The sequence below is a fragment of the Rhea pennata genome, chromosome 2 (genome assembly GCF_028389875.1).
Source record: "Rhea pennata isolate bPtePen1 chromosome 2, bPtePen1.pri, whole genome shotgun sequence".
NCBI lineage: Eukaryota > Metazoa > Chordata > Aves > Rheiformes > Rheidae > Rhea > Rhea pennata.
The window spans coordinates 164,219,182-164,234,194 of NC_084664.1; the positions used below are offsets into that span (position 1 = coordinate 164,219,182).

Sequence of the window (15,013 nt, forward strand, 5' to 3'; positions counted from 1 at the left end):
GCATCGCGTCCGAGCAGCTCTCGACCATCTCCAAGCACGGAGACTCCACAACCCGCTCCGGTGCCCCGTCACCCTCCCAGTAAAAACGTTGGGATGAGGGAGCCCCCAGAGCTGCTCGGCCCCGCACACCAGGACCGGCCCCGCCGGGCGGTGCCTCCTGCCGGGCTTCACCCAACGCGCGCGGCCGCCGTGCAGCCCTTTCCCCAGCAGATACCGCGCGCCCACGGCCCGGGCCCGGCCGCTGCCCGTTCTCCCAGGCCCCTGCAGCCAGCCCAGCTCCCGGCAACTAGGAACCCCTAAAGGAAGGGGCAGCTCCTCACAGAAAAACTTTATTGGTGTAATGATACATTGCTATGCAGTAAAGTCAAATTTCCATGACGGGGAGTTAAACCATGAAGCCAGCCACAGCAGCACGCAAGTAGAGGGATGAAGGACGGAAGGGACGGGACAGGGCCAAAACCTGCTCCCACCCCCGGCAGCGGCCGTGCCGGGGCCTGGGAGCCTGGGCCAGGGAAGAGGAAGGTGAGAGAGACCTCGTCCCCCCGTGCTACCCTGCAGCCTGCGGGCCGGGCCCCGCTCCCAGGGCGCCCAGCCCTCCCCAGCCCCACGCCGCGCTCGGCAGCGCCGCGGGCTCCGGGCCTGCGCGGGCTGAGCCCACGGCAGCGGGAGCCGGCAGACGCAGGGTTCCCGCTGCACTGCCGCCCTCAGAGCGGGTCCCTCCCCCTGCCAGCCCCTGGGCTCCTGCCCCTTTTCTGTCCCGAGCTACGGTGGGAGAGCCAGGTAGGACACGGCCAGGAGCCGACGGCGAACCCCGCCCCGGGGAGCTGAGGCTCAAACTCATCCTTAAGGACAAGGAAACAAACTCCAACTTAGAAACAAGCTTCGAAAAGTTACTAGGAGAGGAAGGAGCAGGGAAGGTGAACCGGCGCCTGCACCCCGCGACCCTGCCGGCGCAGCCGGAGGCTCCTCGCCCCGGTGCCGCTCGCCTCCGCGAGCTCTGCCTTCCCGGCCAGCCTCGGCGGGCAGGCACAGCTCAGCTCCCAGCGCGGCCCCGGCCCCGCAGCCCCCGGGAAGGGAGAGGGTCTCACGCCAGGGGGAAGGGGCCGCACTGGCGGCCAGGAGCCGGCCGTGCCCCGGGCAGGGCTCTCCCCCCTGGGGCCAGGGAGCCCCGGGCAGCCCCGCAGGGAGCCTGGCAGCACCTGCCCCCCCACGCCGCTACCTCTGCTCTCTGGTTCATACGCGTCCCAGCCGCTCTGGAGCCGGCTGGGCTCTCACTGCCCCGACCTGGCACCTGCCGTAAGGGAGGAGGAGGGAACACTTGGCCCTGCGAAACACCGGGAGCCTGGGCGGAGAGGGGGACTTGCCTCTTGCAGAGGCTGGGTGAGGAGGAGGGAGGAAATGAGGGGGAAGATGTGACTAAACCAGAGTGTGAGTCCGAGCCGGCAGCATGCAGCTCCCGCCACGAGTCCCAGCTCACCCAGAATACAAAAATAAACTCTGCAGCCCTAGGCCTGGGTTGAGCAGGATCCCAGCACTGCAGCCGCTGCCCGGCACGCCGACCTGCACCGTCGCTGTGCTCCAGCCCCTCTCTGGCTTTGTCAAAAGTTGTCTGTGGTTTAAAAAACATGAAAGCTCGAGAATGAAATAAACAATCCAGCTTTTACCCACAGGGGTTGCATCTTGGGACCTGTTTGACCACAGGAATTGCTCAGGACCAGTGCAGGAAGCTGATACCCCCAGGGAAGATACAAAAAGAAAAAAAATTAAAAAAATAAAGTTAAAAAAAAACACACCAGAGAAAATCACCACAGGCAGGCAGGAACAAAGCAAACCTATTTGAAACAAATGGACACTTCTCCAGGGAACAGGCTACAGACAGTTCACGGGGAGTTCAACAACACTTCTTGAGGAGGAGGTCCAGGCAGAGGCATAGCAAGGGCTCTCCCTGCACCCCTTGCTGCTGCTGGTGCTATGGATGGACGGAGTTTGCTATGTCACAACCAGTAAAGAAAAGTGCTTGAGGAAAATCCAGCCCTGCTTCAGAGCCACGAGGAGTTTGCAGGTCAGTGCAGCCAATAAGATCAGCGATAAAGTGCAGCAAAGCTTCTCGGAGCTCCTACACAGCTGTCCAGCCAGAGTCCCAGCAGCCGCGGACGGCAGCACATGGAGAGCGTCCCGGAGGAGGGGACGTTTGCTGGCAGCACCTAGAGCTAGAGGACGTGTCTTCAGCCAGGAAGCCGCAGCTGCTTTCAGTACGTTGTGCTCCAAGATGCCTGGGGTACTCCAGTGTATGTACGAGTACAGCAATGCTACAGCTGCTAGGCAGGGGCAGTTCAGGGAGCTCAGGGCTGCCTCATCCTCGGGACACAGGCAGGAAGGTGATTCAGCAGGGTCATGAGGCATCTTGGAGCAGCTCTGGAAACTCACATGCAAATAACTTGCAACCTGTAATGAAGCACACAAGCGTTACTGCTCTGCAGCTGCTCCGAGCCAGAAAGAGGGGGCGAAACAGGACCTGACTGCCTGAGTGGGGTGCAGAGCTGGGTGCCCGGATGCCCGGGGAGCAGCAGGACTGCTTCTGTGCAAGAGCTGCTCAGCCCCGCCGAGCTCCAAGTCACGCTCTCAGAGCGCAGGAGCAGAAACCTCTGGTCCGGCAGGCTGGGGCCCTCTACCCCCAGCACCCGCGCGAGCTGGGAGCACCGCTCCCACCTCCCCAGGCGGAGCAGGTGCCCTGGACGAGCCCACGGTCGACACGACGCGAGCCACGGCGCGCGGAGCTCACACACCTGTCCTCCTCTATGCTGCCGCTTTCGTTGTCACAGGCATCCCTGTTCTCCTCTACGTCCTCTTCACCAAGCTCCATATCCAGCTCATTTCCAGCTTCTGAGCGTGTGTATGTGTACCCACTGGAGAAAAAAGGGCAGCATAATGTAAGCGCCCAGCTGGTGCCCCACTGTGATGGTGTGTCCACAGGGAAAATCCCCACTCAACTGTCCAGTGGGCTTAAGTCCCTGTCGGAGTCCTGCTGCTCTGAGCAGGATCTCTGCATCCGAATCGAGCCCATGGGCAGGAGAGGCTGGCTGCTGGCAGTGCCCTCCGACAGGTCACTGCCCCCCGTGTGTGCCCCACGGCGCCCGGGCCTGTTGGAGAGCAGCGGCCTGGTGCCAGGCGAAGGGCTGCCCATGCCCTGGATCCAGACCACGGCTCCTGGTCAGCTTGTTCTTCAGTCTAAAGCGGTGCTGTACATCTTGGAAAGACAGAGGGAACCAGGCTCTGGCCGAGCTGTGTTCCCCTGCTCTGCTCTCCCTGGCCAACCAGATGTGCAAGCAACAGTGCTGGGGCAACTGGGCAGAGACGGGAGGGCAGTTCCCAATCATGTGTCTACTATGTTCCAGCTCGGGGGCCGGCAGGGGCCGGAGAGGTTCCTCCCCTGCAGGGACGCGGCTTGCAAACAGGTAACGCAATTCTTTTAGGGTGACTTCACAGATGTCATGTGGCCTGACCTGATGGAACGACAGGTAAAAAAGACAATCCTCTTCAGCCTCTTGTTGTAGAAGAAGTAGTTGAAGGACCAGAGGCTGCCATCCTCTCCAAAGGGGTCTGAATCCAGGTCTGGATTGTAGCTGCAACACCAAGTGGAGGACATGAGAAATGCTGCACCAGACTCTACTCTCAGACTCAACCACCGTTCTCACCCCAGCTGCGTGCATCACTTGGAGGATGCGAAGGGGGAAAATGGGTAAGTTCAGAGCCACCTCAGGGCAGGGTGGGTGGGCAGAACACAGAAAAGAGGTGGGCACCATTATGTCCAGGTAGTGCACAGGGCGAAGGGCTGACAAGGCAGAGAGTAGCACTGCGTGGGCAGCAGGAATCACCCTGCCACCCCAGGCACTTTCTGGAAGGAGGATGAGGTACAACACAGAGCACTTGGCTGCCTAGAGTGCAGACTGGTAGGGCGTGGAAGTTCTGTGTGGGAAGACGATGATGGGCGAAAGGCAGTTCCTTTTCCGTGATCACAGAGCAAGAAGATAGCAAACTCTCACAAAGGGACATCCTGCCAGCTCCAGCAGCATGGTCCTCACATACACAGCTAGGCACACCAAAATGCAACCTGGCCTTGAGAAATAACGTTTCTCTGCAGCCCATAGCACGCAGGAAAGCCGGGGGGGGGGGGGGGAGGATTCAGGCCCTGGGGGTGAGTGCTTGTCCCATTACCTGTAGATGTCACACTCTGAGAGACAAATCTCTTCATCCACAGCATCCCACAGGTGTGGCTTCAGGGCATTGAAATCTTCACGAACTGCAGAGAAGAGGCTGCAGTTGACAGCATTCACCACCTAAAGAGACCAAGCACGGCATGTGAAAGGAGCAGAGGAACTGCTGCCTGTCCTCCTTCCCACCTCCCCTTGAAAAGCCTCTTGCCCACACTCCACTCCAGCTCCACTCCACTCCCCTGCAGCAACAGGTCCCTCTTCCAAGTGGGCATATCTGAAGGCAGGCAGGAACACAAGATCACAGCATTCTGCCAGAAGCCTGTTTCCAAAGTGTGGAAAGTTGTAACAAAACATTCTAAAAAGTCTTCTCTAATGCAAGTTTTCAACCTTTTCCTAATTTGTCCTCTGCAAGAATGACATGTAAGACCAATGCTTCCCCCTCACTTTTCCTTCTTCAGACTAACTGCCCTGGAAACAGCGGCCAGCTGTCATGAAAATTCCTGCTCGTAAAAGGTTTTTCTGAAGAAGAGAAGAACACGGCAAGCACAGCACAGCCTTCACTACAGCTGCCAGCTTTTCAGCGAAAGAACTCGGGTGTCCTAACACTGGACAGGAGGACACTCCAAGGTAGCTGTTGGAAAAGATGCAGTATGAGAGCCCCACAAACCTCTTCCAACAAAGGATGAGTAATGTGCCATCCTAAGGCTGACACTGGTGGAAGCAGGGAGCAAGGAATATCCTGGGAATGATTATCCAGGACCACAGTGGGCTTCCCTGGAGAGGCAGACACCTCCTTCACCACTCAAAGCTGGCAGATCCCTGCTTCATTCTCTTCCAGGACACAGCCATGTAGCACAGCAGCCTTTCAGCAAGGAGCCCACAGGCACCACACCCCGTGGCTGGCAGGATTCGCTCTGGCACGATCACATACCCAGTTGAGGCTCGGCTCCCGGCTGAACTCATGGCTCTTGGCAGCACTGAAGTCATAGTCTGGGCGGAAGGACTCGTTGAGCGTTGCAATCAGATAGAAGAGGGTCTTGCGACTACACTTGTCACTCAGGGGTCCCTCTTCATCACCACTCTGACTCTTACTGAGCCTAAGACACGGAATGGCAATGTTATCCATGTGAGCCACACCAGCGGACACCCACACCGGAGAGCAGCACAGGCAGACTGAACTGACCACATCCAGCACAGCATCCCGCTGGGCCTTGCTTGATTAAGCTAGGTGACTTGCACAAAAAGCAGCAGACAAAGCCCTTGCTGAAGACCTTGTCAGAGGCCAGTGCCACCCCAGGGCAGGGGCAGAAGCATCCCAATACATGGGTTTGGCTGTCTTTGCAAGATAGTCCCAGCTAAATTGCTTTAACCGGGGGCAACCAACACGTGTGCACCAACGGCCAACTGAGTCTCTCTGCTTTGGGCCAGCTGTGGTAACTTTGCAACACTGCACAGCCTTGGCATAGCACCCATCCGAAAGGCAGCCTTGGGAGAGCACAAGTCCCAGGACACTGTGTATCAGCTCCATCAGGGAGGCTCCAAGAGGACAAGCACACCAGCCAGGCCAGGGCCAAACACAGAAATGAGGCCAGCTGCCAGTGTGGGGAGTGCAGGCCATTCCCTCAATGAAACCTGAACCCTTGCCCACGAACACACCGTTGTCTTCGGTGTAGCACAGCAAATACTCCCAGGACTTCCCAGTACTCCAGTCCACCATACCTGCTGGGGCTGATCCCTGTGGTCTGAGGAGGCGACAGAGCCTCCAGGACATGCGGCTGGCCCTCCTGGCAGAACTGCTTGAACATGTGTTTGTCATCACCAGCCATCTTGCACGAGTAACTTTCAATCCTGTGGAGACACACAGCACCATGCATGAGATGAGGCCAAGCACCAGGCCCAGCAACATCAGGATGAGGCTAGCAGCACCTGAAAGGTCTTGGCCCAAAGCTGTGATGTTGGTAACTCAGACAAGGCAGGGGAGCACTAAGGTCTGAAGATGGGCCACAGAAGAGTGGCTAGCACAGCCAAAGGATTCACCAGGCCCCAGGAGCAACCTTCTCCACACCATGTGGTCTTGGCTGAGCCCAGGGCAACCAGTGGTGCCAGAAATTCCTTTATTTGTATATGTGTGGAAATACATGTGTTTACCTCAAGCAAGAACAGAAGAGATTGGTCAAGTTGAACTGCTCTTCCAGGAGCATATTAGAGCCATTCCTACAAATTCCCAGGGTGCAATCTACCTTCCTCACATACCCTCCCATATCAGAAATGGGTCCATAGCTGGCACAGAACCAACTCTGTCACAGCCTGCTCAGGAGAAAGTTCTCATTGCCCCCTCAGTTGACAAGGCTGTTAGCTCCCTTTACTGAGCATCATTTCACATGTGACCAAGAGCACAGCAGCCAGAAGGACCCTGTCAAAACTAGTTTAAAAGCTCTTCCAGAGAACTTGTATGTAACATTGTCCAGCTCCAACTCAGGAATGGAAATTGTACAAAAAGCACATTTTACTCCCCCAACACAAGGAAATTGGCTTTACTGATCCCAGTTGATGTCAGCTTGACAGAGGCTAGAGGGCAAGACAGACTCACAGACTGCCAGGCAACTGAACGTCTGCTCAGACATCACATTCACAACTAAATACAAGCTTCAAACAGAAAGTTTCCTTCAGGTTTTCAAGTAGCTGGAGTTGCTTGGGTAAGAAGAAATCATTCCAACATCGGTCCTTTCCACAGCACCTGGGAGGCTGCTACAAAGTTGGCAGGAGTCTCCTTTGTTCAAGAGTTGGGAAGACCAAAGCCTTCGGAAAGAGGCTTTCCAAAACCACTGATCCAGCAGTGTGAGAAGGGGGACAAGAATCCAGGGGTTCCCAAACCTCTTCTTCAAGAGGAGAGCATCGCTTAATGCTGAAACAAACAATCTCTTGGAAACAGCATTAAAATGACCAATGTAAAGGAATAGCAACTGCAGACAGAAGTGGGCCTGGAAGTGTAATTAATTCATTAGAGTGCCTGGATCGCTCCTAAGCAAACAGAAACTATCCAGTTTGCCAAACTATATCCATCCTCAGAAGGAAAGTCTGTAGGCTAGCGCATGACCCGCAGCCTCAGACACCACATCACCACGGCTTCTGTAACACACAGCCCAGTAACACAGTATTGCCACTGCTAGTAAGAGGCCGTAAGCGTTGCACTGAGTTTGCAAGGCCTCAGGACTGAGGCTTATAAGGCTTGTTCTGACTGAACTTTTCTTGACCTGCCTGAAACTTTCTTTTACTTGATTTAGCTGTGACAGCAATTTCTCTAACTAACCAGGTATCTATGGCTGATCTCTTACACTTTCGCTTTTGTACGGTGTAACCATAGTTTTGGATAGATAGCAGTAGAACCCAGTTTTTCTATGTAGAATGAGACATTTGCAAGTCTTAACGTAATGATGCAGTGTAGAGAAATACAGGTTTGGTATGACAACAGAGGCCTTGAGAAGTGGAGACAGGATGCAGCATAGAGAAGTAGAGGTATGGGATGATAAGAGATGGGGCACAAACTTGGCACTGGAGACCTCACAGCTCATCAATGGTCAGTTAAGGAAACGCAGACGTGGAGCCAGACAAAACAGGTTTTAGGAACAGCAGAATGAAAAAAAATAGTACCTAACATATGCAAAAGGCACCATATAGCACAAATTCAGCTGCAACATGGAGCCGCTGACCAACAAAAGGAAGAGCAAGGGTGTAAAAACATGTTAACACACATATAGAAGTGACCCCAGATAGATCTTAGAGTGACGAAGAAGAAACCACCAACATGAACATCACATTCCTCCAGGCAAAAGACCCCAGATGCTGACAACTCACTGCACTACTTTCTCCAGCTCTCTGAAGCTACCGATTTTAAGATCTAGAGGAGCAGTGGAAGGATGAAGCTCAGGATAAAGGGACAGAAACTAAGAAGTGTGTGTGAGTGTCTGTCACAATTGTAATTGTGCTCTTACTATTATACTCTTCTGTATAAAAGTATTCAACTGTATTACTATTCTTTCTTTGTAATAATTAGATCTGGACTAATGATGATTCTTGAATTAGATTGCCAAGACTTCAGCTACACTAACAATACATTCTTGCCTTTATACGCACGGTGTGTTTCCTCTTTGCCCACAAAGAAGACTGGGACCGTTGATGTCTCCTGTGCCTTGTCCTGTCACACCCCATACCTGAATGCAGCACCTGCCGCCGGTCCTAGCCCCACAACAGAGACAGAAGGGGCCTGGCCTGACTGGCCCACGTCTTGTCCAGCGACAGCTGTGCAGCCACCATCGTGGTGGGACTACCACGGGACTAACTGCACGAGACCAGAGTCTGGGAAGGACAACAGACGAAGCGCAGCCCTTCCTCTGACTCCTGATGTGACACAGGTACACTTCCCCCATCACCAAACACAAGTGACCTAGCTTGCCATCTCGCCTAATTTTCTGTGTAGCTGTCCTGGACCTAGAAAATTCTTGCAAAGAGCGTTGGATTGGTTCTCAGCCTGCCTTCACTATCCCCAGAAGGAAATGGCAACTAGGAATAAGAGCAAAAAATCACGGGAATTCCTGGTCCAGAGCTGGGCCCATCTAGCTTTACGTATTCATGCCAACAGCAATCTTCCATCTACTCTGGGAAAAGAGGGGAGATTTACAGCTGACTGTCAGACTGCAACTCCTTTTAAAGTATTTTCTCAGACACGGGAGAGGCATGAGAAAGCAGGCTTGCTTCCCACACAGAAAACAGGTATCTGATAGTACTCACCGGCCAATGATGTGAGCATCTCCAGTCTCCACAGTTAGCTGGGAGTTTATTGCTTCAAAACTTGAGTTCTCCAACAGCTTCATTGTCTTTGCTTCTGGCTCTGGAGCAATTCACTGTGCAACAGCTGCTGCAGAGTTTGTATGTCCTATCAAAAAAAAAAGGCAGAAAAAAAAAGACTCTTAGATTCTTATACCAGGAGAAAGAGAGATGGAAGCACTAAACCCCATGAGGAACAGCAAGGCTGCAGTTTGTCCAGCCTGGCAAGGATCAGAAACCAGCACAAAGGCAGGACAGTGTAGAAGTCAGGAAACAAACACCTTTTCCAAGCAGGGAAAAGAGGGCTACAGGCTTTATGTTGCTATGACAACTCCTATCCAGATGGGCACCTGCACCTCCCTGGTGGCTCTGATCACGCACGCTGCTGTTATCCCCGCACCTACGCCCTGTCAGCTCCGCTACATGACTAAGAACAAGCTGATCCGCAGTGTTCCCTGCACCCACCGCATCTAGGGGGTCATGCCCACTCCATTTACACCAGTGACTACTCATTTCTTTTGCAACTGCTGAAGTGGTACATTCTGACAGGGAGTTTCCAAGTTCCCCTTCTTAGTTCTGAAGGTCACTGGCCTTTTTTAGCCAGATTGTTTTCCCTTGAAGCAGTGGGCTGGAAGAGTGCATGGCACTTGTTCCACTGTGGGCTGGGAGCAAACACTCCTGCCAAGCACTGCAAGCTGTCTCCTCCGATGGAGCAGGATTCTGGCAGTCCCAGCTTCTGCTCAGGGAGCTGCTCTTTCATGCGGCCTCTCAGGGCCTCCAAAAAAATCCAGGATCAACAGTCAAACTGGTTAACGGGAGGAGAGGGGGTGGAGAGAGGCTTGGCTCCCAGTCGGCACAGCTGCCAGGCAGACCCCCAGCCCGGCGGAGGCGTGCAGGCCTCACCCACTATTTCCACGCAGGGCAGTGTCACCCCTGGGGATGAAGCACCTCTCTCAGGCTTGCTCTAGGGGCTGATGGAGCTGCCTGATGGATTTTAAGGAGGACCGAGGACTTTCTCCAGAGAGCCCAGCACAGAGCCTTTGCTCCCTCCCCAGCTCAGGGCCTCTTGCACAACCCTGGGACTGTAACAGGAGAATTTGTAAACAAGCAGGGAAGCACATGCCAGGGCTCTCTGGAAACAGTGTCCCCTTACAGGCCTCCCAGAGAAGATATATCCACACCCTTACTCTGGGCACCAGGACAGAGAGGAGAAAAAGACTCCTGGTCCTTCGGTTTCAGATCTACATGCGTGAAGGGGACACTATGTGTCCATGATATCATGGAGGATGTTGACTCAGAGCCCAAGGGATGTAGACAGAGCCACCAAGCCCGGGCTGAGTCCTGGGCTCTAGACAGGAGGGAGTAGGAGCAATCAAGTAGCAGCGTGGGAGACCCAAGCATGCACTCAGAACCACCCACCACCCCCTGCAATGTCTCACCGGCACCGCCACGCTGCCTGGCTCTACGCAGAGGATTGCAGGGTGCTGGATGTTCTTACCCTGACGCTGCCCGAGGCGACTAAAACACAGACGGTGTACAAGCCAAAGTGACACCTAAAGGGAACACCATGTCTGAGAGGCGGCTTCAGCACTCAGCGCAACCCCAGCCTACTAAACAGAATAGCCTCAGCTGAACCGCTGAGGAAGAGCGCGTGTACTGTACCTGGGGAAGAAACAGCAAACCTCTGCTCAGACACTCCTGTAAGCATACATGGCTTAGCAGAACCCTAGACAGCATACACACTGGCTGTTGTAGCAACTAATATCCCTCTAAATGGGAAATTCCCTGCACGCAGATGAACAACCCAAGTCAGGCCACAAAGCAAATTCTCACTATCCTGAAACTTTTTTTTTTTTTTTTGGTGTGTGTGTAGGTCTCTAGTGTCTTTCAGCTTATTAAAGTACAAACGTTTAGCCCGTCAATCCTCTGGCATGGGAAAGTCTTCCACACCAGGGAAGATCAGCAATCTCCACATTGGCCCTTCTTTTTTCCTCTCAAACAGCTGTGGGTGAAATGAGAGAGCAACAAGTTCAGGAAGAGCCTTGGGAAAACAAAAGAGGGAAAGCAGTCATACCAAGGAATTAAATGCCAACCCACAAGACACAAGGCAAGGACCATAAGCAGGAAATGGAACCTCAGGCCATAGGATCCTCACTCCCTAAGAATGTCTTCCCTCCTGTAAGTCCCTCACATGGAGGCATGCATGCCAGCACTCTGGAACAGGTTTCTACTTGATTCAAAGGCATCAGGCACACTTGAGCATGCATAACAAAACAATAATTCAGACTAATCACGTTGCTTATGCAATAGACGTTCCTCTGAAATTGTGATCCTACAGATGCCTCTGGACATGAAAACCTGTCCCCCACCCACCCTGCTCTACAGAGAGATACCTAAAAGCAGAGCCAACAAGAGCTACACAAAAACCGCATGCTGTGCTCTGCTCATAATGTTATACAAGGTTGGTATCACCAGAGTAAGAACACGGACACTGCGAAATGCAAAGCTAGCAGCAGTTTCCTGCAGCTTGCTCCAGCACACGTCGGAGGGATGGGGCAGTCAAGCTGCAAACTGCTTGGAAAGAGAACATAGGATGAGGTGCCAGCTGTCTTCTGACCATACCAGAAGACTTGCCAATGACCAAAATTAGAACACTAACATAAGCCCTAAACGAGCAAAAGCCAACTCTGCTTCTAATGCTGAAAGACAACAGATTGCTTCACAGACAAGAGGAATTTCATGGGATATGGACTTTTTTGCCTTCAGGTAAGCATGAGAGTCTGAAGAGATCTATACAAAGCTCTGAACTGCTATTTTGGAAGAGTTGTACAGCACAGGACTTTTGCAGCAGGGATCTAAAGTGGTGATGTCATGGAAAGGATTTTCAAGGCATGTTGATTTAGTTCATCTCAGAAAACTATGGAGAGATTTTGCATCAATACACAGACAGACGAGTCAACACCTAGACAGTAAGTTTAACGGATTATGCCTCAGACCTAACTGTGTAGGTACAGTGTTTATCAGTCAATACCAGGCCATTTGGATCATCAGATCAGATGTATGTGCTGAAACTTCAAGAAATACTGATCTCTGCACCTTTTGCTTATCTGTTACTCTTTCATCTCAAGAAGTGCCAAGAAGCTCAGAAAAATACAAAAGAACTCAGCTTTCAACAAGGCAGAAATGAGCTGCTCTACACGAAACGTGCATTTCCTCCGTAAGCGGTAGCCGCTCAGCCCTGCGGAGTGCAGGAGGCAGGACACAGACTGAGAAGAGGGAAGAAGTAACAGGCCGTAAAGGACGTAGCCAAGAGGTTCTACTTCGTCCTCTCCCCCATTTACTAGAGCCAAAGGCCAAGCCTGAAGGACCTGCTTTAGCGCTTGACAGGACAGCCCAGGTGACAAATTGCTACAAACATACCGTGGTGACAGAGAGGCTCTGAAGCAGGAGGCAGGAGTTCTCCTCTCTGAAGCTTTCTCTAACAAGCTGCAGTTGCAAGAACAGGACATTATTATCACTTGCAGAGAGGGAAACCAAAGCTTTGAGCTCTGAACTTGAACCGTCACTGCTGAAACAATAACACAACACTTACGACCAAAATAGTAGGTTTTACTGCTGACAACCAGGTTTGTGTGGTACTGGTGCCCCCCCACCTGCACCCCTCCATCCCCTGGGCAGTCTCAGAAGCCAGCAGTGTAAGAGCACTGGAAGCCATGCTTTTTGAACAATCTTCTTTCTCACGGCAAAACTTGATAAATCTGCCTCTATGGATGAGCAGGAGCCTGACAAGAAACAGCTCATCTGGCACTTTCTAAAGAAACTGGCTTCAAGAAATTACGGTTCGTGTTCAACACAGAGCTAGTCAATGTTGGCATAACTGGCTAGGGACGGTCCTGCAGTACAGAGAAGTCCTCTATTGGAAACAAGGTGGCTGCTAGAGCCTCAACCACTGAGGTGAACATCTCTGCAATTCCCACTGATAAGAAACGAATGTGGCACCGACAGTGAAACACTGCATTATAAAAGCTGCATCCATTCCTCTCTGCCGTGGAGCCACCACAGCAGCACTGCCGAGGAATGGCAGAGGCACACAGCTACTCTCTCGCTGAGGGAATGCGGGGCAGGGCGTCCCCAGAGATCGGCAGTCAGTACGTGACACCACAGTTCACAACAGGAAAGGTAAAATTAGGTATTCAGCCACATTTTCACATGGTGCAGAAAGGACACAACACCCACCCGTTCCGAGAGAGACGACTCTTCTTGTTCCGAGCAGAGGGAGAGAGCAGCAGAGTCTGCAGCGGGCAGGGTGGGCGAAGGCACAGACGCTCCGCTAAAAGGTTTGTGACTGGAGTGTCTGGGCAGTTCAACACAGGACATGTGAGGCTTAATCTTAACACTGGTGCTGAAACAATACCTCCGTCTCCTTCTTTGCCTGAATCATGTCCCAGTAAGGGAACCCAAAGCAAAACTGACACTTCAGCTGAAGTGTTTTGCTAAGTCAGCCACAAGATAAGCATATTTAAGGTGGATTTAGTTCAGAGCACTGTAATCTCATTCCTGCAGTACATATGGCTCTTTGGATAGCAGATAACACAGAAGGTTGCATTAGTTCGTATTATAAACAGAGCAGGGGGCATACTAGCACCTTGCTGCTGAAATGATTTAGCACCCTGTAAACATTATTGAAGCGGGACAGGGGAGGAGAGAGGACATCCAAAGAGCTGGACTGATCTAATTTTAAACCAGGGTTAACGGAAAACGCAGAGGCACGATCTAAAGGGTTTCGGGTATCACAGGAGTCACGGCGCACTCCAGGGCCACCAAGGACTGCAAGAGCGAACCCAGGGAAACCCGCCCCACACAGGAGCCGGCGGAAGCAAGGCCCAGTCCAGCCCCGGTGACGAGCAGCCCGCAGCGCTACAACGCGGGGAGGGAGAAACCTGAGGAGCAGCTCGGCAGACGCGAACTCTAGCAAGTTCTGCTCTGCCCGGGAGCGCCCCCCCCTGCCGCTCCCCGCTGCGCCCTCCGCCCCCGAGCCCCCGGACGGGCTCTGCGGCCCCCGGCGCCCTCCGCCCCCGGCGGCAAAGCAAACGCGCGGCCGCCCCCGCCCCGCCCCGCCCCGCCGGGGCCTCCAGCTTCCCAGCATGCCGCACGCACCCCCTCCCGGCGTCCTCCGCGCCGCAGCCGGCCGCGGCCTGCGCCCTCACGCCAGCACTACAACTCCCAGCCTGCCTTGCGCCGCGCGGCCGCGGCTCGTCCCGGCGCGCTGCCGCGGGGCGTCCTGGGAGCTGTAGTCCGCGGGTACTCCGGAGCGGGGGAGCAGCGGAAACCGACCTGCTCGTGTCTCCTGCACTCGGTCCCGGCGGGGGTCCTCACGGTGACAGCTCCTTCAGTCCCGGGGCGTTTGTAAAGGGAAGCTTCGCCGGGGAAAGCTCGAGGAGGGCGCGTGTGCCTCGGCCGCCGTCCGCCGTCTCACACCGGCCCACCGGGCCTCCGCCCACCTCGACATGTCCCCGACTAATCGGGACGGAGCGAGCGGCTGGTCGAGACCTGGATTTCCCCGGGCGGGCGGGCGGGCAGGCGAGCGAGCGGGCGGGCGACCCTTTCCTCAGACACCGGACGACAACAAGCAGCAAAGCCCCGCCCGCGGCCCAGCCGTCCCGAGCGGCTGCTGACAGCTCCCTCCTCCCCATTGGAGGAGAGCCGTGGCGCTCCCCGCCGAGCTCGTCTCCCATTGGCGGACGGGGAAGTCAATCAGAAGCGCCGTGCCCGCCCTCCGAGGGGACAGCGCCTAGCCCCACCCACCGGCCGGGACGCTCCGGGCCCTGATTGGCTGGCGGGGACAAAGACGCAGGGAGCGGCTGTCAATCACAGGAAGGGGGCGCGGCGCCCCCGTCCGGCCTGGCGGGGGCACTGCAGGCCCCGGGGCAGGGCCGGCTCCCCCCCCCCCGAGAGCCCGGTGCACCGAGAGAGGG

General features: G+C 54.5%; 1 protein-coding gene across 6 annotated transcripts; it reads right to left on the bottom strand.

The window, feature by feature from the left end:
• Positions 1-316: 316 nt before the first annotated feature.
• MAF1 (MAF1 homolog, negative regulator of RNA polymerase III) lies at positions 317-14,673 on the bottom strand. 6 transcript variants are annotated; one of them, XM_062570758.1, is made up of 10 exons: positions 14,373-14,673; positions 13,275-13,392; positions 12,459-12,524; positions 9,003-9,147; positions 5,934-6,062; positions 5,146-5,311; positions 4,216-4,337; positions 3,504-3,623; positions 2,787-2,906; positions 317-2,445 (listed from the first exon to the last, which is right to left on the bottom strand). In XM_062570758.1, exons 4-10 carry the CDS (start codon positions 9,083-9,085, stop codon positions 2,424-2,426), a joined length of 762 nt encoding a protein of 253 aa, XP_062426742.1. In that variant the 5' UTR covers positions 9,086-9,147; positions 12,459-12,524; positions 13,275-13,392; positions 14,373-14,673; the 3' UTR covers positions 317-2,423. The 6 variants fall into 6 exon arrangements, with proteins under 6 accessions (XP_062426742.1, XP_062426743.1, XP_062426741.1 ...); XM_062570759.1 differs by lacking the exon at positions 13,275-13,392; XM_062570757.1 differs by lacking the exon at positions 12,459-12,524.
• Between the last annotated feature and the right edge of the window lie 340 nt (positions 14,674-15,013).